General features: G+C 38.2%; 3 protein-coding genes across 5 annotated transcripts in view; 2 read left to right on the top strand and 1 right to left on the bottom strand.

Annotated features, from left to right (window-relative positions):
• The first annotated feature begins 469 nt into the window (after nucleotides 1-469).
• On the top strand, nucleotides 470-21,887 carry LOC129569001 (ras-responsive element-binding protein 1). Of its 2 annotated transcripts, none has more exons than XM_055447358.1 (4): nucleotides 470-1,464; nucleotides 15,015-15,654; nucleotides 16,071-19,938; nucleotides 20,057-21,887. In XM_055447358.1, the coding sequence occupies exons 2-4, from the start codon at nucleotides 15,022-15,024 to the stop codon at nucleotides 20,491-20,493; spliced, it is 4,938 nt and encodes a 1,645-aa protein (XP_055303333.1). In that variant the 5' UTR covers nucleotides 470-1,464; nucleotides 15,015-15,021; the 3' UTR covers nucleotides 20,494-21,887. The 2 variants fall into 2 exon arrangements, with proteins under 2 accessions (XP_055303333.1, XP_055303334.1); XM_055447359.1 differs by lacking the exon at nucleotides 470-1,464 and adding an exon at nucleotides 5,417-14,897.
• A 2,159-nt stretch (nucleotides 21,888-24,046) lies between these two features.
• On the bottom strand, nucleotides 24,047-26,319 carry LOC129569005 (uncharacterized). Of its 2 annotated transcripts, none has more exons than XM_055447376.1 (2): nucleotides 25,724-26,319; nucleotides 24,047-25,640 (listed from the first exon to the last, which is right to left on the bottom strand). In XM_055447376.1, exon 2 carries the CDS (start codon nucleotides 25,601-25,603, stop codon nucleotides 24,266-24,268), a length of 1,338 nt encoding a protein of 445 aa, XP_055303351.1. In that variant the 5' UTR covers nucleotides 25,604-25,640; nucleotides 25,724-26,319; the 3' UTR covers nucleotides 24,047-24,265. The 2 variants fall into 2 exon arrangements, with proteins under 2 accessions (XP_055303351.1, XP_055303350.1); XM_055447375.1 differs by having other exon boundaries at nucleotides 25,766-25,989.
• Nucleotides 26,049-26,974, top strand: part of LOC129569004 (zinc finger protein 25-like) — a 3,585-nt gene continuing 2,659 nt past the window's right edge. The window contains exon 1 of the mRNA XM_055447374.1: nucleotides 26,049-26,777. Within this exon, the coding sequence (XP_055303349.1) occupies nucleotides 26,213-26,777 (565 nt within the window). The 5' untranslated portion in view covers nucleotides 26,049-26,212. The remainder of the gene's footprint in view (nucleotides 26,778-26,974) is intronic.

Genomic DNA, 26,974 nt, shown 5'->3' with positions numbered 1-26,974 from the left:
GCGCGTGATATGTGTAACTTTGTACGGGATCCCAAATGAAATCCATGGACACGAGAAATGGATGTATGAGAGAGAAAAAAGAAAGAAAAGAAACACAGAATTGTGTAATGCGAGAGAAAAGAAAAGAGAAGAAAAAAAAACACAAATCAACAGCAGTCTTGAACATCCGCGCGCGCACACATATACTCGTAACAACGAAATTTCGGTACGAGCGAATCCACAATGCAAGGTAAATAATAACAATAATATGAGCATTATAGCGAGAGCCAAAGACACACATCGCAGCAACTCGTCGGGAGCAGAGCACAGAGAGCAAAACGCATACACGAAAGCAACGCAAAAGGTAAACCGATATACACACACCGAGCGAGAGAGGCGAACGAATGAGAGACAGAGCGAGAAGGAGAGAAACCGAATCGAAACGTCGGCCAAATCGTACGGACACGAGAGGCAGCCAGCAGCTTGGCACAGCACACAACAGACCGGAGAGAGAGAAAGAAAGACACAAATCAGACGGATACACACATCGGCAATCGGGGCCGATATGCTGCGAACCGATATTTGTCTCACCGTTTGCGCGTAACACATACACATACACCGACGAAGACACAAAACTACTCCGATAGCTACGGTGAATACATGAAACGACGTCAGATAGAAGCCTCACTATTCTGCTCATACACCTCACATCTCCGAAGACCTTTGCAGGAGAAACACATCTTTTTTATCATTTTCCAAACCAAATAAAAATATATATAGAAATCTTTTTTTTTCTTCTGTTATCCACTAGAATTTCAACTCTACGATACTTTCAAATCGAAAGCTGTTTGTTCAATTTGAAATTATTATTTTTTTTTTTAAATTTCGTTCGAGAATAAATGTTGATCATTTCGACATTTAACGGAGATTTTCCCGAAAATTTGTCCATTTAAATTATTACGTTTTTATTTTTTGTCGGATTTTTTGTGCATTTTTTTTCTCTCTCCCTGTTATTTTATCGGTTTTTGGATTCTTTTTTCGTTCTGAACCAGAACGATTTTTGTCATCGCGAAATAAAAAGAATCAATCAACAAAGACTTTTCATCTGAATAAAAATTGGTAAAATTGTGCAAAACGCAAAAAAATAATAAGTTACTTAAATTTGTCAACTCGAAAGAAAAAAAAACGCTAGCAATAACAATGTTTTAAGAAATGAAAATTTAAGAGCAAATAATTAACGTTCAACTGGATGCCTTAATCTGATGGAAGTGATCAATTTTGGTAGAAAAATTAGAATTAAAAGAGAAAAAAAACTTTAAAAGTTCAGTGTTTTGAATTGATAAATTTAAACAGTAAACTCAAGTTTCAAATTAAATATAAAAAAAAAAAATAAATTGTTGGAGGTGCTGAATATGTGTTTGGGATCGAGGAAATAAGCGGAAAAAATTTGAACTGTTTGGCGAAATTCGACTTTTGGTTTTTTCGGTGAGTTTCAATTAAAATACGTTTTTGTTGTGTATCGAAAGAAAAAAAGCTTTTTCAATTATTGAGAAGGAAAAAACACAACCTAACTAAAACTCATTCAATTAATTACACTAGGGATTTTGATAGTAATTTTCTTGCGTTTAATAGCAGTTCTTTTTTCGTCGGATGATTTTGCACAATTTTTTTTTTCCAGCCAATTGTTAGAGAGCAATGAAAAAGTAGAGAAAAAGAGAATTGAAGTGCGAGTTAGTGCGCGTACATTGGCAATCATTTATCCTCGGTTGGTGTATGCGGAGAAGGCTATCACTAGATTTTTTTTCCTCTATTCTTTCACCGTTCAGTGTGCCATTTCGTCGTTTCATCATTTGGCTTTTGTACCATGAACTAAAAATTTTTGCGCATAGCGCATGTCCTTATTTATGTAGAGCCAATTGTTCCCTATTGGAGATTCGGTGTGTATGTGAGAGGCTTTGGCATTCTATGTGCTGTTTTTTTTACATTATATTTTACATATATATATATAGCTTGGTGTTGTTGTACATCACAAGATGTTATTGATGCTCGCGTTTTCGCGTTCGCGCCTCGAAAATGAGCTCGGAAAAAGGAACGCCGCGGATTGTGAACAGAGCAACATGGCAAACAACGAGAGAAGAAGCTCAACCCCGAACATAGTCGAAATATGTTGAGTGAATTGCGTATAAAATGGCAAAATATGTGTGTACAGTGTGTGATGGTGGCTGAAACTCGCTCGCCTACCTGCCTGTGTTGGTGAGAGGCGCAGATATTATAGATTTTCTAGAGAGCGAGTCCGTGAGTTTCCATTTTCTTGTCGCACCGTTTTTCCTATATCATTCGGTGCACAAAATGGAATATTGACGACGACGACGACGACAACGAAAAAGAAACCTATGACTATCCTACGCTCTTTCACTCGCTCTCTCGGGGGATTCCCCATTTCATATACAACGCAAAATAATAACGGCACCAAAGTACATCTATACCGTACTGGTTATATAAGATAAAAGCACCACCCATCCGCGCTACGAATCATCCATCACAGAGACGCCATCAGCGTGCTGTGTTCTGATTTCTCAACAGCACAACCGTTTTTTTTTTTTGGCACAAGGCACATTCCATTTTACCTTTTTTCCAAGTATACACACACACACATACACCAGCAATTTTGCGCTGATAAATTTCTCCAATGAATCCAAACTCCCACGTCTTTCCACCGCCTCTTGCTTGCTATCCATCGGTTTTGATGATGATATTGCGTCGTGGGTGCTTCTCTACCCTCTTCCATGATGAGTAGCTAAATCAATACGAGAAACAAAGAAATATTCTAATTTTCACAACACTACCAATTCGATACACGCTCACAAACACTAACACCAATTTCACGCGAATTCACACAAGTTATGCGCATTTTTTTCCAACCGCTCCATTTGTGCTTTCCATTTGTGTTTTCTCTCCCTATATTTCTGTATTTGTCGCAAGTTTATGCATAATTTAAATTAATTCGCAAAACTTCATCTGAAAATAAGCGAGCCCCGGCCGAGGCACGGGACAAACGAACAACCGAACGAAAGAAGAATAAAGCGATTTATTGATTTTATATTTATGGAATCAGTTAATAGCTTCATTGATTCGCAAATGCTAAGGGCATATGCAACACCACACAACACACTCTTCAAATATTAATAATTAATTTTGGCGGTTTGTAAATTGTCAACGCTTAGTCCAATACAATGGAAATGCAAATTTTCTCCGTTCGATTTCGTTGATCGTGCCGCATTTTGATGTGTGTATGCCATTTGTACACATTTCACTGTGTCCGATGACCGATCAAAATGAAAACCAAATGCAAGCAGATGAGAGAGTGCGCGCGCGCGCACGTGAGTGAGAGAACAAAGAATCGAGAATCGCTATAATTTAGGAAAACGATTAAAGTGAGGAGACAGAGAGAAAGAGGAGAGAAAAAAAAACGCGCTTGACTCGAAAGATGTTCACATTTTCATCAATTTGTATGCATAACAGCCGCATCAACTGCAGCACTCTGTGGAAAAAAGTCAGCTTGAAATTCTTCTCGTTACCATTCAATTTTTATTTAATTTTTTTTTTATCTTTTTTACCTTGTGATGTTCGATCGCGCGTTATTCTCTCGCTCTTCACGGTGCACACATTTTACGTCTTCTCTCTTCTCCACCGAACATTGCAGCTGCCTCATAACAGCTTCCGATGTACATTTGGCACGTGTGTCGGTGTTTACATGCGAGAGAGAGAAAAAGAGTGAAAAAACACACAACAAAAAACAAAGAATAAACGTAATAACAATAAAAGATCACCACAGCCGCAGCAGCAGCAGCAGCAGCAGCCGCAGCCGCAGTAACGAAAGAAGAGATAATTTCTGAACATTGTTTCAGGCTTGATTAATACATATGTCTTGCGAACGAATTGAAAAGAAGAAAAAAAAAAAACAACAAAACGTCTGTTCTCGCGTCGTTTTTTTTATTGCGTCTGATGGAGGAATATTTCGGCATTTGGCTAGTCAATGAACGAAAAAAGAAGACAAAAGAGATGATGTGTTAAATCTTCGTTTTTTTTTTTCGTCTTTTAAATAAAACTGATTCCATTTTATTCACATCTCGCATTATAATAATAAGATGAAACTGTTGAAAGTTCTCATTTTAAGCATTTGGTTTTGCTGTGCACAAGGTGTTTTTTTTTTAAATTTTCGACCCACAATTTCACACTCAATTTCTTATGAATTCAGTTCTCGGGCAAAAAAGAGTCATCAATCGAAATAATGGAATAAGTTCGTCTAATCGTAATTAAAATGCAAATCTATTCGTTTGTTTGTCGCTATCCATTTAGTCAATGACATTAGTACCAGCAGCACCATCATCATCCACTTGAACGCAAACGGACAAAAACCCGATAAAGTAACAGAAAAAAAATGAAACATGAGAGAAGGAATAGAGAGGAATAGAGAGGGAGAGAGAGAGAGAGAGAGCGAAAGAGACGAAAAATACTGAAAACACGCAGCCACACATGAAATTGACGCGATGGTGCGCGGGTTGTTGACCAGTATTTCCGTAAAAAACTAGAAGAATAAAGTTTTATTCGCCTTTTTTTTGGTACGTGCTACACATTTTCCATGCTCTTTCTCCGGCTTTTCTCTTCTGTAATTTCCTTTTGCTCCGGTGTGCATGCCCGTGTCCATGTAAACGATATCCGAATGGACGACAACAACAACAAAAAAGCGCTCCTTCGGTCGTTACCATACAAGTTACTAGTTGCCTTTCTTTCGTTCTGTTTCGTTTTTAATCCTGTGCGTGGGTCCAGCCATATAGCAAACTACGCACATTCGCCACCACAATCATTCTGTTCCGAATGGTGTTTCGTTGCCATAGTTCAGCTGAAAATGAATTGTGTACTTCTGACTACTACACCTATATGCCGCTGCTGCGGCAGCGGTGGCACACCGTTCGCCCGAGCAGAGGGAAGAATATGTGAAAAATGAGCTCAGAGCAAGAGTGAGAGATAGCAAATGAAACCAACGAACCGATCAATATACTCTATTTCCGTGTAACTCTTGCTCGTATTTCTGGCGTCCGGCACATGCAAGATACACTCGGTTTATTTAAAGCCTTAAAATCAAACGCTGAACGATCCGATGACGTCCATCCAGGATAAAAGTAAATGTATCGGAAACGGCAGCAACAGCACGACGATGACGATGACGACGAAGCAACAACGAAAATGAACAGAAAAAAAAACAACACAAATATACACAACACACGTAGCACAAAAATCGAGAGCAACCGGGGAGATAATGTTCTGTTAAAACCGTTCGATTAAATAACCTGAGCGAAAGCGAAAGAAAAGATCAATTTTTACTCATTTAATTAATTTCCTTCCGAGTGCAACCAAAAACCGACAGATGTTTTTTTTTTTATTCACCTCTGCAATGCTTCAGTTCAGATCGCTGAGTGCTTGCTACACATAGGCCGTTGTTTCAGTGTCTCTTTTTTATCCTCTTCTTCTGTTCGCCGTTTTTTTCCATATTATTTACGTATCACAAAGTGTTGAAACCTAACATTTCAGTCGGCGCACATGTGTGAGCACGGCCACAATGGATACGAGAAAAAAAAAAAAGAAATAAAAAACAAAAAAATAACACAAAACTCACCGTCGAAAAGAAATGACACATACATTTACCATCTGAGGAAAATAACCAGGCGAAAAATAATGTATCAAAAGGTGAATGTGTGTAGCATTTTTTGTTGTTGTTGTTGTTGTTATTGTAATATTTTGTCTATCCATTTCGTGCCTCTAAATAGAGGTAAACAAACTAATGGGCACAGCTCAACCACCATACAATACGCGCTTAAAGTGTTTGACGATTTAATACGCCAAAAAGGTACTCGCCTCGCATCGTGGATTGAATTGTGTGCACAATCATCATAGTCCATGGCATAGAGAATAATATGCAGGGAGAGCGACAGTGTGAGCAAGAAAGCAAAATAAAAACACACACACAACAGGCACACAACAACCCAAATGAAAACTAATGCACACACAATTTGATGTGGCCAAGAGAAAGAGAGATACATGTAATTTAAAGACAAGTCAAGGGTTTCCCATTCGGTCATAATCAGGTTCCGTGCACTAATGCAGCAAATGCGAACAGCCACAGCCGCAGCAGCAGCAGCAGCAGCAGCAGCAGCAGCAGAGGCACAAACGGGCGGAAAAACAATAACAACCACAACGGTAAATTGAGTATGAAACATTGATGAGTGTGTGTGGAGGTGTACAAACAATGTTTGAGCACGGGATATGCTATCGAACGATTGAGAGTGAACGAACATACGATTGCGTGTAACAGCAATGTATTGTGCACAAGATGCCTAGCAGGTGTAATAAAACAATAACAACAACAAAAACTGTAGCCCAACGTTAAAATGTTATGTGTTTGGTTTTTTTTTCCTCCTCGCTCTCTTTCTCTCCCATTTTTTTTTTCATTTCGTGTGTGAGAGACGAAGACAAGCATTTCAGTATGTAATGCACATTTCGTTTGTAGTCATCTGTCTATATCTGTGCGTGCACAGGACATTTGAGCGGGAGAGTTGAGTTGCGCGCGCGCGTCACATTTCCCATTTGTGCCCGTTGTCATCATACTCACAATATTGTAGTGATTCTATCTAGTGTGTTAATGTACTCGCTCGATATGCATATGCACACTCGATGTTTTCGTGCATTTTCAATATCTGTTTGGTCGAATCAAATGGTTTGCTTTATCCTTTTAACCGTTCAATACGTACATTGTACACACAACGAATATGTGGATATGAATATCGCGCGCCTGCAATCGAGACAACGTGCAATTCATCGCACGAATGCACCACACAGCCAAATGAATTCATAAGTACTGTTGTCGTTTTCATTTCTCGTGAGTCATCACTCACACTAATCATCAACAATAGAAATTCCAAAAAAAAAATGTTTCTTTTTTTTCATTAAATTCATCCGTGTGTTGCTTTTTTTTCCCTCCTCCATCGTTTCCTTCTTAATTTGGCGTTTTTATTTTCTACATTTTCATTATTCAGCCTCTTAGCCATTCCATTTGTCTCACTGTGTGTATGTCAAATGAGCGACAGAGATCACGCAAATGATGATCTGAGATCCATGTGTCTTTTTTTTTATCTACACTTCTGTACGTTTAAATTCTACCTCATTTTCTGTTGGTTCGTCTGTTGTTTGTTCCGAATGAAATGAATTTCGTCCTGGTTCCTTGCACACATCTCTCAATTGTGAGTGCGCGGGCTCGCTACGTTTTTTTTTTTTCATCGTCATTTCTTCATTTTTTTCTCTCTTTTAATTTCTTTGTTTGCCTTGTCTTGTCCATTTGTGCACTTCTCACCATCCAATATGTTCGGTTTGGCTCGCATTCACGTATTGTTTCAATGTTTCATTATTATTATTATTATCGTTTCGTGTCGTTTTTTTCCTTCACTACTCTCCTCCGTATTCCTCGTTCGTTTTACTTCTTTTTTTTTCTTCCATCGTCTATAAAGTTATCGAGGTGAGCGAATATAAAATGCATGTAAATAAGTGTGTGCATGGTCGTCACAAGCCAGTGCACATGCCAGAGGAATATTATTATTGTGCAGATATAATACATTAGGATAGTTCTTCGTCTCGATCTTTTCGGTTTGTAACAATAGAGCAGCCAGAAGGAATTATAGCCAAATGAGAAGAACGAAATAAAAATCGTTAATGCGGCGAGAGAGTGAGACTGAGTGTGTGTCTGTGTGCTGGCGTATTTTTTCCCTTTTATGTTTTTTTTTTCTTCTTCTTCGATTAGTTGATGCGTCTGCGCGCCAAAAATAAGCATCTTAAGCACACAAATGAGAACATATAACCGAATATAATGAATATATAATGTACTCCTACTGTGTGTTACATACTTCATTGGTCCGAAGCCTTTTTTTCTCTGTTCCACGCTCTCGCTCTCTCTCTCTTAGTCTCCCTGTCTCTCTCTCCTTTCTCCATTTTTCGACCGAAATGCTCACCAGCAGAGAAGATATATCTGGCTTCGCATGGATAAAGCTAATATATGTGTACAACCGAGTCAAAGAGGTAGATCGAGTGATTCACATTTGCGTCATGGCCGCCCCATCCACACAAACATTTCGCTATTTTTTTCAACGAAAAATTTCTGCCAAGGGAATTTCGTTGTTTTTTTTCGTTGATGCCTTTCCATCCATTCCCATATGGAAACAAATACAACGATAAAAAAAAATATAAAGAGAAGAGCTATAAAAATGGACAAACAAATGCCGCGCAAACCAAATCACCGGAACAGCATTAATGAAACCTCTTTCATTAATTGCTTCCAATGTATGCAGGTCCTAACAGACAGATTAAATTTCTGCTGCACTGAAACAAAATTACATTGTATAACTTTGAAAGAGAAAAAAAAGCTTGATGCCTCGATGATGTAGGCTCTCCGAAACGGCTTTGTCATTATTTGCCTTCAATGCAACCTTTTCGATGACGAAACTTTGTCAAATTGATCCGTTTTGACGGTGACACATGATGAACTTCAAGGGGAAATTGATCTATCGCAGTGTAAATAAGTTGACTCAGTGTTATCAATCGATTCGCTGAACTCAAAACGACAAGCTCTCGTTCGTGATCACCAAGTGCCCTCACATCACATAACACAGAGGGGATTTTGTCCGTCATTTTCTCACTCTCTTAGCGAACAATTTGCTGCTCTCTTATCAAATTATTGGTTGGGTATCAGGCGGGTATTAGTTGTAAATCTATTTATTTATTCTTTTTTTTTCCATGGCGCGCAGCTTGCCCGTGCTTTTTTTTCAATTCCTATCATCGTTCATTTCGTTTGAGATAAGTAAAGAGTATTTACACAATTAATGGAAAAATTGATAAGAATCGTGTGTTTCGATTTATCTGCGCGCGTTCGATGTTTTTTGGTTTCCGTGTATTGATGGAAAATGCGGCTCATATTTTATCTTCAAATCGATCACAAGATGAGTCAAGAATAACACAAATCACTTCGTGTGACGCAAAAACCAATATCTAAAAATAAAGATAAAGAATAGGTATTCTCTACATTTGGCCGCCAAAGTTCACATTGAATTTTCATGTCAACGGAAATGTTTCGATAGAAACAACGCGCTTCAAAAACTCGTGATGACGATTCTATTTAAAGACGAAATCCCCGAAATCGACAAATGGTTCGAAAGGCCAATCGTATTCGTGCAACATCTCGTCAGCCTATGAAATGTGCGCAAACACAAACTAACGCATTTCCCATCTCTCTTGGCTTCGAAGCATTTCTATAGAATCGTCAAATCCCACGCTTGAATGGACCAATCAGACGATGTTATGCGCTCAAATAAGATTTGAGTAGGAATCCAATGACTATTCAAATCATCGTTCAGCTGCCGAGAAGAGAGATGAAAAGCACAAAACAGAAATGCTCAAACGACTGTGTGGCAGTTTTCGTTGCTGCTGTTGTTGTTGTACATTGTCGTGGCATTGACACCAACACACAAGCATATGCACGGTGTGCTGCGTAGTTGCAGATAATGTAGAGAGAATACAGCGAGCAAGAGCGACAGCTGAACAGCAGCAGCAGCAGCAGCACTGCAACGATGAACGGAGAGCGCGCGAACGTGTGAATACAACACGAATGTTACGTTCGGTAACCACCCACAAAACGCAGATTCAGATAGTTGTCTCTTTCGGTTGTCTCCATTTTGAAGCTGCCTTTTCTCTCTGCTTTCGTGAGCTGTGCTCTGCTCTGTTCTGTGCATGTACATATTGCACCCGTACGACTGTTGTGTTTGCTTGTTCCTTTTTCGTTCAGAGCACGTATCTCTCTGGTTGTTATAAGCATACTTGGGTCCTGTGCTCGCCCAGCACACTTCATATATATGTATCGCACCTGAAGACCGTTGTATCTCTGCTTCGCCCATATACAATGAGAGCAGTTCTGCGCAAACTGTTGTTGTATTCTAATTCTCTCGTTTCATCGATGTTTTCTTCTGCCTTTTTTCGGGGATTTTAGCCTTCATTTTGTTTTTTGACTGGCATTTTTATGTTTGTTCTTCGCAATTTGCATTGTTTTTTGCACACATTGATTTCGTGATTTGCAAGCAAAATCAAATCTCAAACCAAATTCATGCATTTTTATGTGGAAAACCCCAAAAAAAAAATTTTTTTCTGGAATTCAACCATCAGATTCATTTGAATTCAAGCTTTTGATTTCGATTCACTACTTAGTCATTGATTGTAATGGCCCAGAAATTGTTCATCTACACTTTTTGTTTTCTTTATTGTTTCCCGTTTTGTGGACGATTCGTTCTGGTTTTGTTTTCGTCATTGTTCATGCATAAATCAAATTTTTTGGCTCGTTTTTATGAATGTATGTGTGTCCATCCAGCACACGATGGAGGTTTTGTAAGAAATTGATGAAACTCACTTGTTCAGCAAAATTCGAAATGAATACGAATTTAATATGGTTATAATATACCAAAGTTGCGAAAGACGACAAGTAAAAGAAAACGAACGAATGAACAGAAGAGAAAAAAAACTTGGAAGCAAATGCACACAAGAAATACTCCATGTATAACAACAACAGCAGCAACAACGAAAAAAAAAACACAATGTTGAAACAATATTTGAACGAAACAAAAGTGTCGATCATCGGCAACCAAAGTATAATTTGATGCTTTTGATTTCATTACACTTATGCATACCCGAACAAGGAAAAAAAAATGCGCGCAACTACACACAGATACATACATACCACCATGAGCAAGAGAAACAAGTTAACAGTAAAAAACAAAAGTGCCGATTCAGTGTATGCAGAGCTCATAATTCGATTTGGTGAGTGATTCAACCACAAACAATTATGCCGTGTGTACTGGACAGCATTTATATAAGGTGCACACGTTTGCCGCACAAACATTCATATTTCGATGGATTGTAACAATTTTCTTACGATTTGCTTGCTACGCTTTGGATTTGCGTTGTGTTGTGTTTTTTTTCTCTCTCTCTCTCGTCTCTCTTTCCTTTTCATTTCATTCGTTCGTTTCGGTTTCTCCCGCTGTTGGCATTGTCTCTTATATACCTTTGCTGCAAAACTCAATTCACATGATCGCATCACCACCACCGTTCGTCACCCATTTTCTCAATTATGCTGTTTGCGTTGTTGGCGCTGTAGATGGAAAACCACCGAAAAAAAAACGAACAAAATGCGGAATAATGAGAAAATGGAATTTCACAATCATTTTCTCCCTATCTCGTCCACCCGTAATGGATTTGTTTTGCTATGTGCGGTTGCCTGGCAACAGTTCAATGTAAAAATGTATAAATATATACATAAACCAAATAAAATGTACATGTATATAGAGTGAGTGAGAGCGAGTGATGGCGAGAAAAGTGCACAACTGTACATATTTGTTATTTTTCTTTCCAACTTCCATCGCGCTTCACGTTGGATGTCAAGTCCTCCGAGAAAAAAAAAATAACACAACCCAAAAGACAAATATAAATAATTCAATGTGTAGGTACACAACATAATCTAAGCCATGATGACGATGTGAATATCACGGGGACGACAGAAAAAAAAAGAGTGGAAGGAGGGCGCAGAATGAACAGAATGAAAAAAAAAATGGTTGGCATGAACGACCAAACGAACGGGAAAACACGGCATTCATTTAATGTTTCCAGCATATTGTGCAGATGTGAAATTTCGTGAAGAAAGCAATTTTTCTACCGTTGTGTTTGTACATGTATATTCACATTTTTTCGCTTCGGATTGCGGTGTTTCTGTTTCTCTCGCTCACTATTTCCATCCGTTTGGTTCTCGTTTTCATGCCTTTCGCCTTTTTTTATAATTCAGCGCACTGAGCGTGCGGGTGTAGGTGTGTGCTTATGAGTGTGAGTGAGTAGATTTTATTTCAAAACGTAGATGAAACTGGATATTATTATTCTGAATATAGATAAAAAAAAGCACACGAGAGAATATAAAATCAAGTAATAAAAGGGGAGAAAAACGAAAATGAAAATGAAGGTACACGAGAGAGAGAGAGAGAGAGAGAGAGAGCGCGCGCGCGTGTACACGAGGACTCGCGCTGAGCCAAAACGAAAAACGGTGAGGAATGCATTATGTATATATGTACACATGGAGCAGAGCTGAGTGAGAGAGAAAGCATGCAGAGCATGGGTGAAAAAAAAGTGTAGTATACAGAGTGACGAGAACGCGTTCGCGTTTAAGGTAGAAAAATCGTGCACACACGAAATAACAACCAGAGGAACAACGGAGCCTTGTGCTGTTTGTTACTTCCATAAAACTTCGTCCGAGTGTGAGAGAGATTTTTCTCTATATCGCCATCACTCCGCCGATTGTGTGTGCCACACCCAAAGTCGCACATTCGATGAGCATTTCGAGCACAGAACATCGCCAATACGACGACACACAAATTGTATCTTCGATTTTTATTTTCTCTTCGTTGTTGCTGTTCATTCGCTTGCTGCTTCTTTTTTTCTTTCGTTTCTTCCTATCTGCTCTGTCTCTCTTGTGATTCCACCATCGGATATATATTTTTTTTTCCGCGTAGTTTTGTTGTTGCCATTGTTGCGGCTTGGTTTGTTGGTTTCGCTTCGATTTTTTCCAAGCGATAACAAATGATTTTGCTCTGCTCTCTTATGCTTTGCCTTTCTTTTCGTTCAGTCTCTATCGTCCCGTTTCGACTCGGTTCGGATAATGAAATATTTACCTTGATGATTCACAGACATTGCGTCTAATGGAAAAATTCCTAGAAAAGAATCATTATGCAAAAATTGCTTGTGTGTCGAATGAAAACGACTTGCGCCCGAGTCACCGAAATTTTAATGAGAAACCTGCCAGAAGCGTTGCGAAAACGGAAAGAAGAAAAACGAAACGAATCATTTTGAAAGTCATAAAGTTCCCCAATCCCAGCCAAAAGATTGAAATGGTGTTTTGTTTTATTTTTCGCTTTATTCGGAGTACATGAAGCAGCATTAATTCGACTTTTGGGCAATTTGGGGCGAGAAAAGTATGTATTGAGTGTCTTGGCTACTTGTTTCTCCATTTTCTCCCGTTTTTCTTCTTCGTTGCTCCGCGCTCACGAAACACACACACGAAACACACCAAGAGTTTTTTTCTTCTCTTTCTTTTATGTGCAATAAACTGCCCATCAGCACCAATCGCTCATGCCACATACACATAAACATTTAGATGTAAATGAAATGGATACATCAAAACTTCGAAACGAAAAAAAGCAACTGAAACACAAAACAACTTTAGAGAGAAACAACAACAACCCAAAGTGTCACTTGAATGCTAAATCGGATTTTCTATTTCTATGGCATCTTAATTATTGATTTTCGTGTATTACGGTCTCCAAATGAGACGCGTGTGTATCATTTACTTAGAGAGAAAACGAATGTACATTCGACTTGTGATTGGTGGCTTTAGATACGCTAAACCGTACGTACATATCTCGTTTATGGTATTGTGTCGTCAAATGAAGCGAGAGACAGTGAGTGAGAGAGAGAGAGAAAGATACGCGTTGGAAATGGACGAGAAAAAAATGCATAATGTGTAGGACAGGGAGAAAACAAAACGGCACTTTGTGTTCATTTGTATGCGGTCATTCGTATCCAATACACGCATCTGATGCGACGGAATCGAATCCAACGGAAATGATAAAAAAAATAACTGACATTCAGGTATTCCAAGCGCGTCTTCGATCGACGTAATTTGAGATTTACTGTGAATGATTAGTTTTCGTGCTCATTGAAGATTTTCTATATCATTTACGCTCTTTTCTTTTCATTTTGTTTCGTTTTTGTTTCGAGTAGGCGCATTAATTGAAGCCCTCCTTGATATTTCGATTCGAATGCCATTCACATCGATTCGTCCGTTGTGAATTTGATACGAAAAACATATTCAGCCCGAATTCATGTGGAAACGATGCTGACCAATGCATTTTATTACCAATCATTACGAAATTTGAACGAGAAATCTTCGTTTTATTCCAAAAAAAAATTACGGTTAAGTGCAAAAGACAAGTAGAAAAAAAAGAAGAAAAATCACACGAAGCAAACAATAACGACGGATTTGCTTCAATAAAAAACATTCGATTGTTTTTAATTATAATTTTTGCTGAAGACATTGCACCCAACAAAAATGACAAATATTCAACAGAAAAACTCAATTCGTTGTCAATAATCTAAATAAAATAATATATGTGTAAGCGCGCAAAGCCGCACGATTTTGCAATTCTGTGGAAAAAACACGAAATGAAACAATCAAACTTAACGTTTCACGACATCAATATAACCAAGACAAAACACACTATCATTTCATCGCATTTTTGTCGCTTAGCTCAATCGCTAAGTGTGCCTGTGTGTATTCCTTCTTAATTGACATTTGTTGTTGTTTTCGGTTTGAATAGCTCGCGCACAAGTCACACGAAGTGTAGATGATGTTGCTGAAAATGATGAATCAATTGATTTTTTCGAGAGATATTTACTTGCTCTTATCGCATTGACAAATCGAACATAGCGGGATATAGAGAAAGAGAGAGAGAGAGAGAGAGAGAGAGAGAGAGAGACGGCGAAACGTGTGCATTTGTGATTGTTTCTCGATTGAGTTATCACTGAGATTTCGATTTCGTATCGATTTACAAGCTCTCAATGATATTTATCATTTGATACCTAATTATTATTGAACGCAAAACGATTAAATGTTCGCTTGAAAAGCAGCAGAAAATAAAACTAGAGACAAATGCACAAGCCTATTTGGTTGACGTGGTGACGAAAAGGAGAAAAAAAATTGCAAGAAAACTACGATTAAATACTTGGGAGTAATTAAAAGTCATTTTGCCACATATTTTCTTTTCTCTATTGGTTCCTACAATTCGAAATCAACATTTTATTGAATTTTTTTTTTCTTTTCTCGTTCGATTCGATTTTTATTGCAGATACGTGATGAACAAGCAACGACTTTCGACGGCATCTGAATCATCGTCAGCGGACACAATGGAAACTGATGATAAGATTGAGGTTCCAACTGATAGCAATAAAACAATGACCAGATCGTCGAGCATCGAAACAGCATCGGCGAAAAAGAGTGAACCGTCATCGGAACGTGAAACACGGCGCACATCGCATGATCGGCGAAAGAGCCGAGGCCACAGTGAAACGGAGTGTAATGATGCCGATATTGAGGAAAATGAAACAAATAACGATACATCGAATGCAATTGTGCGACGAGAGAATCTACGCCAATTGGAAAACAGCATGATTTCATTGCGAAAAAGTTTTCGATTCGCTGCAAACAATAATGAACGTGTATCGAATAACAATAACAACAACAACAACAATAATAATAATAAGAGCACCAATAACAATAATTGTAAAACAAACAACCATTCAAAACGGTCACAACGCATTGGAAGCAATGAGAACAGCGATGGCAGCAACGAAAATACCAAATCGACACAGTACAGTTGCCCGATCTGCGGCGTTTGCTCAGCCACACAGCATGACTTCACCGAACACATACGCGGCCACAATAATTCGGATGGAAGTCATAATTATACATGTCAGATCTGCTTTAAGGTAAAGTAAATTGATGATTTAAAACGCATGATCGTCATTCGTCATATTGATATTTAATATTGGCTCCCGTTTGATGTGCATACGAGTATGTGTGTGCGCGCTCTGTCTGCACAGGCGACACACATCTCTTGTTCACTTCACTGTTTATTTTTCTGTTTTTTTGTTGTTGCTTTTTTTCTGTTCATGCAATCTTCGTGTGTTGTCGTTTGTGTACTTTTCTCAGTAAAAAGAGAAGATTGCCTAACGACAACATTTTCCTGTGTGCATTTAATAGTTTTTTTTATGGATAATTTGGTTCCGCTATGATTTTTCTCCCTCTTCATTCCATCCATCGGCGTACGGAATTAATGTTAAATTCATGTTTTTAATATTTTGTTTCGTTTTTTTTTTTCGTTGTTTATTTCGTTAAACATTAGGTTGTATCATCGGCATCCTCTCTTGATCGGCATGTTTTGGTGCACACAGGCGAACGGCCATTCACGTGCAAATATTGCCACGTGACATTTACAACGAATGGCAATATGCATCGTCATATGCGCACGCACAAACACCGAGATGGTTTGACAAACAAAGGTGCAGCTTCCGCAGTAACGAGCAACAGTAGCAACAGCAGCAACGACCCCAATTCAACCGAACCAAAATCGAGCCATCGACGCACCGGTGAAACATACGAGAGCGATGGATCGACGGATTCAAATGCCAGTGGCTCTGGTACAGATGGCAAACGAAAGAATCATGATGACAGTTATTCATCGATTGGCATGAAACGACGTCTAAAAACCATCAATAATAACAATTTAATCAATAACAATTCGATTAATGTTAATAGCAATGTTCAGCCTCAACGATTCTGTTGCCCGGTTTGTGTGCGTAATGATTTTTTAACGATGATTAGCTTAGAAAATCATGTCGATACGGAGCATCCAAGCATTCAGGCCAAGTGCCGTTGCTGTGAGATCGTGTTCAAGAGTTACAAAGCGCTCAATGCACACAAATGCACGGTCAACAATAAACCACCGCACATTACGCAAGGCTTCAAGGATCTCACATTCGTTGATTTTTCGAGTGAAAAATTCCCGCTGATTGCAAAGGTTGCATGTGAGAAGAGCATTCGCACTCCGGTCACTAATCAAAAATATGAATGTCCACGATGCTATCGCGCTTTTCCATGCTCAAGTGCCGTTGAAATTCATGCATTGAAATGTGGCGATTTGAAGCAATCCGTTTCGCTACGCAAACGAGCTTTGTCCGAGACATCTGATGAGGCTGACAACCGTCGACGTGACGATTTCTTCGCTCACTTGGATTTGAAGAACAAACATGACGATTTGAACGATTCATTCCAGTCCGGCTACAATTCCGATACGGATGTGATTGAGCACAAAAAATCACGCATTTCCAAAGATGATTGGTACACAAAAGCGGCGAATGGTGAATACAAAGATTTGGCTGACATTCAATCGATGATTAACGTTAGCTCAGCGGGCAGTGAACTGTTGCGTCAACTCGATCAACCGATGTCCTCGATGGCATCATCAAATGAACAACTCTATTCGCGCGAAGAAGAAGAACAACAAGATGCTTTCACCGCTGAATTCCGCAAAATGAAATTGCGTGGCGAATTCCCGTGCAAGCTATGCACTGCGGTATTTCCGAATTTACGCGCACTCAAAGGTCACAATCGCATTCACTTGACGGCAGCTGGTGCGGGACCGAATGCAGTATTCCGTTGCAACATGTGTCCGTATTCGATTCATGACAAAGCCGCTTTAATACGTCACATGCGCACACACAACGGTGATCGCCCATATGAATGTGCCATTTGCAATTATGCATTCACCACCAAAGCCAACTGCGAACGACATTTACGCAATCGACATGGAAAGAGCACACGCGATGAGGTCAAACGTGCAATTATCTACCATCCGTCAGAAGATTCGAGTTGCGATGATCCGGTGAAGAAGATGCAAATCTTTAATATGTCATTCGAAGAAGATGAATTACCGCCTAAAGATCGCTCAACACCAGTTTCGCTCATCAAGGATTCGCCCAATTCAAGTGCTGAAAAGGTGGCAAAGATCCAAGTCAAGAGCATCGATCAATTGACCCAGTACAAGAATCAAGTCACCGATTTGAGTGAAAATGAAACGAAACCGATCAAATTGACCGACACAAAGCCAATGGATCTGTCGATGGACGTATTGGATTTGAGCAAAAAGAATGCCAGCGATCTGTTGTCAGCACCCGATATGTCATTGTTTGAGAAAAATCAGCAATTGTTTCTGGCCCAACAGAAACTTCTCAGCGAAGCATTGCCACAAATTGATCCAGCTCATTATTTCCAGTTGTCACAGTTGTATCGTAATCTAGTGTTCCCAACGACTGGACTTCCTTTGCATCCATTTTTTTTGCAAAATCAACTGTTGGCCCAATTGCCGACGCCAAATTTCAACGAATTGAAAAATCTCATGAAAAACGATGTGCTCTCAACGCCAACCAACAACATGTACCCGAACGGCATGTTCATCAATCCAATCTTTCCAACGCCGCCAAATATGCCGCAAGCCAATTTCCCCACATCGACTCTGCTACAGGAAGCTTTGAAACAGGAATCACCGCCACAACGAAATGCAACGCCACCAGCCGTTCAATTGCCACTCACTCCGCAAACACCACGCTCTTCCAGAGGAGTTCAAATGCCACAAAGGCCACAACCGATGCCGCGCATCTCAAGCCCGGGCCCCGTTAAAATGGTCATCAAAAATGGTGTTCTCATGCCAAAGCAAAAACAACGTCGCTATCGCACTGAACGACCATTCGCCTGCGATCATTGCTCAGCCCGGTTCACATTGCGATCGAACATGGAACGTCATATCAAGCAACAGCATCCACAATTTTGGGCTCAGCGTCAACGTAGCGGCCATAATTTTATACGCCGTAGCAGCAACACCAGTCTCACACCGACCTCGTCGATGCAAAATCAAGATTTGTCTAGCTCAAGTTTGATGGAAAACAAAAATGCATTCAACGCCATTTCGGATCAGGTGAAATTCGCAATCCTTGCTCAACAGCTCAAGAGCCGATCCAACAAAAGCTTCGATTCGATGGAAGAACAAGACGAAAATGATGAAGACGCTGAAAATTACAAGGATGACATGGATGAACCGAAACTATTCATCGATGAAGACGATGATTCTGAGCCAAGAGATTTATCGCACAAGAATATCAAACGTTCACTTTCACCGATCGACAACAATGCAGTGGCAAAGAAAATCGCAAAGAATATTTTGCTCGAGGCAATTAACGCAGAATCACATACCACCGAAAAAATGGATATCCGTTCGAAAGCTTCGAAGGAAAGCTATGAAAATCGCTCACGCAAATCATCGAAAGACGAAAACGATCTGGTTTCGGTTTCAACACTCGTCGACAATGCAACCAATTCGGTTGGTTTGGGTAAATACTTCAATGCCGACTGTCAATCGAATGAACACAGCGATGAAGAGGGTTTAGTTGCTTCGGGAAGCACATCTGAAGGCAATAATTCGGGCACTGAAGATCCAAACCCGAATCCAGCGGAAGGAAAGAAGAAATCGGCCTACAGTTTGGCTCCGAATCGTGTTTCGTGCCCATACTGTCAACGCATGTTCCCTTGGTCGAGCTCATTGCGTCGTCACATTCTCACTCACACCGGGCAAAAGCCATTCAAGTGTTCACAATGTCCGTTGCTCTTCACCACCAAGAGTAACTGCGATCGTCATTTGCTTCGTAAACACGGTGACGTTGATTCGGCCGTTTCATTGTACGTTCCCATTGAAGACATTCCCGATCCAATAACGAAGCCAGTACGTTCGCCATCGCCACCGCCACCACCAGCAAAGTCAATCATTCCGACTCAGCCGATTTTGCCACAAATTCAATTGAACATTCCACCATTGAAGAACGACATTTCGGCCGGATCCAACAGCGATTTACCATTCAAGTGTCACTTGTGCGATGGATCGTTTGGAGATCGCTTCTCGTGTTTGGACCACATCAAAGTGTATCATTCGCAAGAGTTTGCATTGTTATTGGCAAAAGGTGCCATTGAGCCCGAAGACGATGTGCAGGAAATTCAAGCCGTTTCAGCCGAAGATGAGAAAGAGCAAAATGAAAATGGTGGCCGTGGCAAATATCCAGATTATGCAAATCGCAAAGTGATTTGTGCATTCTGTGTGCGCCGTTTTTGGTCAACGGAAGATTTGCGTCGTCATATGCGCACTCATTCGGGTGAACGTCCATTCCGTAAGTATTTTTTTTATAAACGTCTATAATTAATCATCTAAGAAGAAGCCAAGAACTAATTAAGAACAGTCGAGTTTTTGAACTAACCCATTTTCTTTCATTCTTTTTACTTAAACAGAATGCGGCATTTGCATGCGCAAATTCACACTAAAGCACAGCATGCTGCGTCATCAGAAGAAACATGCCAACAGTTTGAATTCGAATCATCATCACAGTGCATCCGATTTATCGGATGACGAACAGCAACTGTCAAGCACACCACCACCCATGCCAAAAATTGCACCCGAAAAAATGGCATCACTTGCCGACGCTCTATTGAAAACGCAAAATCTTTCCGAATTAATTGCAAAGAAATTCCTAATGAACAGAGCATTGGGAGAGCGCGACGATGGAGACAACCGACGAGCCACCGGATCAACAGAAGGTGGCCTTGACAGCGAAGAAACATCTGAATTGATTGGAAATCTATTGGGCATCAGCGATTCAAGCATCCTAAACAAAGTCCTCTTGTCATCAGCCGACGAAGCAGCCAAATTGCTCGGAGTCGAAAAGTAAATTTTTGATTCAAAACCAAGAAAGAAGAACACATTCAATTTTCACAGATTTTTTGCATATTTCTAGTCGTTCATCGAAACGAGTGTAGGGAAACGACATGTAGCAAGAAAAGAATAATAAATACCAAATACATATTGAAACAGTCTTAGAATTTTTTCCAAAAAAAAAAAAACACAAAAACATATACGAAACTGAAAATCAATGGAATTTCACAAAGAAAAAGAATAAAACCAAAAGTTACGGATACGCCTATAACCAAACCACCACATATCGAGTTTATTAAATTTTACATTGAAAATTTTTTAAACAATTTTAACCGATATGTGCCTTGACAATTTGAATTGAAGCGCCTTTTACCAAGTAATGGAAAACATTTACAAATGTGTCTTGAATAAACATGTTCATTAGACGAAACAAACATTTAAATTATATCACCGTAGCAAAATAAGTAGGGTTCGATGTTAGATTTTCTGATGAGTGGACACAATAATGGAGATTAACTCTCAACATTTTGATGCATGTTCTCGTTTACGTTTCTTCTCCAGCATGTAAATATTTTTAAGAAGATTATGTAAAACGCCATAATTTAAACGAAATGAAGATGCCTAAATTTTACAAGATTTGTTTTTTTTTTTTAAATCATAAACTTGAAATGTTTTAAATTTTTTTTCTAATTTATTCCATTTGATTTTGAAGAAAACTATTAAACAATTTTAGATTTTAGATTGAAATTGATTTCGAACGAAAATGGTACTGTTATCACAGACACTTAGTTAAGTTTTTAAGATGATGGCTTTTAAATAACGGAACAAACAGCTGACAAAAATTTAAAGAAAAATGAACAATGAATGTGTCTGAAAACCAATTTGATGAAAAAAAAAAACAAAATATGACAATTTAAAATTGTGTGGCCTTTACAATGCAGTGGCTTACAAATGTTCCGTAGTTGGCGCATTAGAGCATAAGCAAAAGACATATATAAAATAATTTGAAACAAAACATAATCCAAGCAACAACAATTTTTTAGAGAATAAAGTCAACATGAAAATACAACGATATAATTATTGAATGGCTTTTTTGCATCGAAACGAGCTAACCACGAAAAGAGCATCCCATCAATAGAAGATGTTTTTTAAGACGAAATGTGTGTAACATTTTTTGCTTTTGTTTTCGTCTCATTTCAATTGATAGAAGAATAAGGGGTTGAAAACGAAAATGATGAACACAAATCATATAATAGTAGCCTATCGTAAATCGTTAAGATAGCAAAAAGCAACCAGACAAAAACCTGTCAAACAACTGTTGTGTCGATTGTCGTCGCGCATATACAAACACCATATAATTTTTTCCCCTTTCATTTTACATTTCTTTCGTCCCATTTTGTCGATTCACGGTACATGTATATTTATCTATTCAATGAAGAAAAAAAAACGCAATCTGGTCTCAATTCGTTTCGGTTTCAATATAATGAGTTCGGTGTGTGCACAGCTAAATATGTGTGACATCGAAAAAGGTCATTTCGATTGTACATTCTTAAAAGTTCATGTAGTGCAAAGCAGCAGCAAGAGTCAAAATTAGGCGTTTATCTCGTGTAAATTTCCGAAAAGGAAGACGCACCGAGAGAGAAAGAGGAAATTTCGAATAAGTGTTTATCTCGTGGAATATGAATATAATGAATGGCTGATGTCATGAGTCGTAGTGCAAAATGGCATTCACACACACACGCAAGATGAAGTTGCATGATTTGATCACACGCTGTGGCAACGATTTTCTATGGAGGCAATGGTTTTCAGTTTTGGCAATACCATAATTTTCGTACAACGAATATTCCATGACGAATTGCCCCCAGAAAAAGAAAACAAACAAACAAACAAACAGTTTAAACCGCTCAAAATCCGAGTTGCCATCATTAATTCAGTAGAAAAATAGACGATAATTATATTTATATCTTACTTAAATTAGTAATAGTCTCTAAAAAACAAAAACAAACTGTTTTTGCGATGAGCCTTTAGAATTAAAAAGAAACAATTGCACCGACACCTGCCTTGAACGATTTTTTTCCGATTTTTCAATAGTCTTTCTTGAGTTGTTCGCACAATCTTTTGCACACAACAATACTTTTGAATGGATGATAAACAAAAATCCGTTCGCATCACGCGAATAATGAAAAAAATGCCTTTTCCAAATATTTAAAACATAACAGACAACTGTATCATCATCTTATCGTAGTCTACTTAGAACTTAGCGTATTCATTACTTAGAGAAACAATGAAACAAATAATGTTTGAAAATTTTATTAGTAAATACAGCATATTACCAAAGCAATAAAGCTTTTTCTGAAAAAAAAAAATCAGCTGAACATCTCCACGTTTCATCTTTCAAAACAAAAAGGAAAATGATGACGATTTTGAATTTTGTTTAAAGACAAAACCAATTTTAAGAAAAAATTGTAATGCAAATGCATGAAATCTAAGGAATGGTGTCTCTCTCCATCTATCCCTATGTGCTAGAGAGAGGGAGACCATTCTTGGGAAATTTTAGTCTTTCAAACATCCAATTTTAGGCATGTTGAAAACTTAGTTTAAACCTTAGAGTTGTATAGTGGATAACACAAATATAAAATATTCTAGTCGAAAATGGGAGTGTTTCAATGAGTTTCTTGAGCGCAACGACTATTGTTTCTGTTCGCGCTGCAAGCAAATTGGTACATTTTTGATTGCTTGATTTGTTTCTTTTGACAGAAAAAAAATGTCCTGCTTTTATTGAGTCCACAGCGCAAAACCAACTAAAAAAAATACCTTCCAAAGTGTTAATCTTTGTAACAAAACGAACAACATTTTTGATTCCTTTTCTTGTGCTTTTTTATCGATCTTTATGTTGTCACTTTTAGATTTGTGAATCGCTTCAGTTCCAAAAAACAACAACAACAAAAAATACATAATCAAATTAGATTGTAGAGCAAATATCGAGTGAATTCTAGAAAATAGCACTTACGATTGTGGAGTAGTCGAGTTACGAGTTAAGTCCGTAGTAAAAATGAACATTATTTATCATTAATGACAAACAAACAAAAAAAAAGAAAACATTTTGTTCTCACCTCAAATGTAGCTATTTAAGAGTGCACCCCATTTAGTTTGAAAACTATCAATAAACAATTTTGCAAACATATATTCGTTGACAGCACCGGCCAAAAATATACAATTAGAATCCAAACCAAATAACCACACAATAGCTAAAACACAGTGAAAACTGAACAGAATAAGCAAAGCAAAAAAAATACCCAAGTTTAATGTTAGAAACACGAAATTCGATTCAAAATCAAGCCAACTTCTACATTCCAATTTGCAATGTTTCATCGAAAAATCATGAAGAAAAACCCATCTCAATTAAATCATTATGAAAAAAGTGGATTTCGGATTATTCTTTTGGAAAAAAAATCTCATTCAAACTCAAATAGCAAAACTCTATCCTTAAACGCATTGACAGCTAACAATCAAATGTAAACGCAAATATTGTAAGCATCAGACGCATTAGATTAGATTAAAAACAAGTATTTTGTGTAGATTCTTAAATGAAATTGTATCAATTATTATTCAAATCAAAAAAATCAAAAGAAATGAAATAAAGAATACAACTTTAATCAAATTAACTGAAACTCAATCGGATTTTTATCATTTTTTCCTAATTTACAGCTTCAATTTTGCTTTTTGCTTACAGCTAGTATTTAATTAATTTTTTTTGAAAATCAATCAGGAAATGATGAGAGAGACTATCAATAGTTGAGCTTGTATCTTAAGCCGTGTGCTTGTTTTGATGTATGCGAATCATGACGTTGTATTTCGATCAAATTGAAATTAAGTCCCTTCGATTCCCACCTGGTCGTCAAATAAACCTCTTCCTTGACGTAGATTATCACTTTTCGAGCTCCCTCCAGTTTTTTCCGTACATTATTCAGTGCAGATATATCAAGTGAATTTTCTTCGAAGTGTATGACGTCGATCTCTGTCAAATTCCGTGAATAACGAATAAACGGCCAAATATCACGAACAGATGTCTTATTAATGACCAATCGTTCTAAATTAATGCAAAGACTTGGAATTTCGTGCACATTAAATCCTTCACTGCATAATTTGCTCAAGTTGACATTCAAACCAAGTTCCTTCAGTGTAGTCAACGGTGGTAGCTTAACATCATCTCCAACGTACAGGGTAACAAGACCGCTCAATGCAGCTATTTGGTCTTCCGATAGGCTTTGGTATGCGTTGACATGCAATCGTTTGTAAAAACGGCGTTGGTGCAGATCATTCAAAGTAGCGTAGAATCCTTCATTCATATCCGTTATATTTTCAATGGTTAAATCATCCAACTTGGCATTGGATTCAAGCATGGAGCGTCGATTAACCCAAATTGAATCTGCGTCGGTTATGAGATGGCGCACTGTTGGATTTGATTTGAAAAATCCATTCAATTCATCGTTTGCAAAGGGTTTGTTTGTAGTTATGTGTATCTGCTCGAGTACCGGATATTTTTGCGATAAACATTCTTCATGAAAGTCATCATGAATTTTGAGACTCTTCAATTGCACACAATGTTTTAGGACATTTGCATAAATATCACCATCGACAACGCAATCGTTGATATCAAATGTTGCCAGATTCGGTAGAACCGGTTTCAGCAGCTCAATAGATTGTTGAGTTAGGCTAGAATTTACCAAACGCGCATGCTTTAGTGCTTTGCAATCAGACACAAAGTGCTCGTCCAACACATCGTAACTATCCAATTCAATGGTCTGTGCGAATTGAATAAAATCCGGAATGTTATCTGCCACAGAACCATCAATGTAACACCATATGGAAAATGCTGGATATTTCCATTGGAAATATTTGCCGGTGACACATTGAAAGGTTTTACATGTTTGACCAAATGAATGCACCTCTTCAGTTGACAGCAAATCAAACACCTCATCCCAGCAATCCGCATCTAATTTGAAAACCGATGGTGGAGATTCAACGTTTGGTGGAATTGGATTATCCACGGCCAATTGATTTTGGTCCTGCTCAACGTTTTGTTGTGGATTTTCAGCAGCTATGACATTCTGTTGATCCATCATGGAACAAATGCAATTGTTTGAACGGTGATGATCGTATCTGGATATTTGGAGATAAGATAGAAAACATATTTAACTCGGAATAATTCCCATAAATAATTCCCATGAATGAAGTCGATTTACCTCCAACTTGTTGACAGCAGAGAGGCTTTGATTGAATCGTACCACAAAAATCCAATGATATAGCTTGTTTTGTGTCTTATCTTCTGTTCGCTTTGACATTAATAAACCTTTTACGTTACAAAATTATTTTCTTCGTTGGCCCAATGCAAAACTGACTGTCTTTTTGAACCGTCGTGAACCGTCGAGTGTCTTTTGCGTCTTTTTTTATCGCTAGTACATTGTCAGTGTTAACAATAATTTGCGGCAAATGTCTAAGCTTGTCGAACACAATTAAACTGACACTTCCTGCTTGCAATGTATAGGAACGCACCCCGAAACAGATGTTCGTTTGACGTTTTACGGAGCTGTCAAGTAATTTGTTTCTCTCTTCTAATCCATCGCGTCTATTGTTTACATTGTGAACATCTTATCAAATCTCTCTCTCTCATTTTTTTTATTAGCTTAAAATTAGAGATCGACTGTTTTTGTAAAATAATCGCAAATTTCAAAATGAATACAGTATTTCTAGAACGAATATGTCGGTGTTGCTTGAATGAAAGTGAATCTATGTCAAGTTTGTTTGATCGTGTCGGAGGTATAGAATCATTCACATTTGAACAGCACTTTACCTATTCCGATTTAATTTTTATGTGTACGAATGTGCGTTGTGATTTGGATGTAATCGATGCTAATGAGCACGTCGTTGAACTGCCGCGGAATGTGTGCGAGTTGTGTTTGCAAGAATTACGTGCCGCTTTCATATTCCGACAGAAATGTGAGTCGAATGACCATTTACTTCGTGAACAAACGGTTGGACTCAGCAGTCATAGCACCGAAGAAATTGTTGAGTTTGATCAAACGACCGACGACAGAAAGATTAGCAAAACAATAACAATAGAAAAAATTGACCGAATTTTACCAAACGAGTGTGTTTTCTATGACAATGAAAAGCAAATATTGGTCGCCGTCAATGAACCAAATTCGAATAGATCAAACGAAATTGAACTTGAAATAGTTTCGGTGAATTGCGACACCATAGAAAACTTACCATTTGTACCGGAACAGCAAACTACCGGTAAGATAACATGAAATAAAATTATAGCTGTGCTCACGATTTTTTTTAATCAAGATATCGTAATAAACTAAAAATATCGTTCGATATCGTTATTATGATGGAATCTTAATAACGCTATCAACTTTTTATCAGGATATCAACTATATTCAAATAATAACGTTATCGGATGAATCTTAATAATCATCAAGTTCTGGGAG

The sequence above is a fragment of the Sitodiplosis mosellana genome, unplaced genomic scaffold (genome assembly GCF_009176505.1).
Source record: "Sitodiplosis mosellana isolate CC-2019 unplaced genomic scaffold, AAFC_SMos_1.0 Smas_scaffold_30, whole genome shotgun sequence".
In the NCBI taxonomy this organism is placed as follows: Eukaryota; Metazoa; Arthropoda; class Insecta; order Diptera; family Cecidomyiidae; genus Sitodiplosis; species Sitodiplosis mosellana.
Note: the sequence above shows the minus strand (reverse complement) of the source record. Positions and strands in the feature narration are given on the sequence as shown.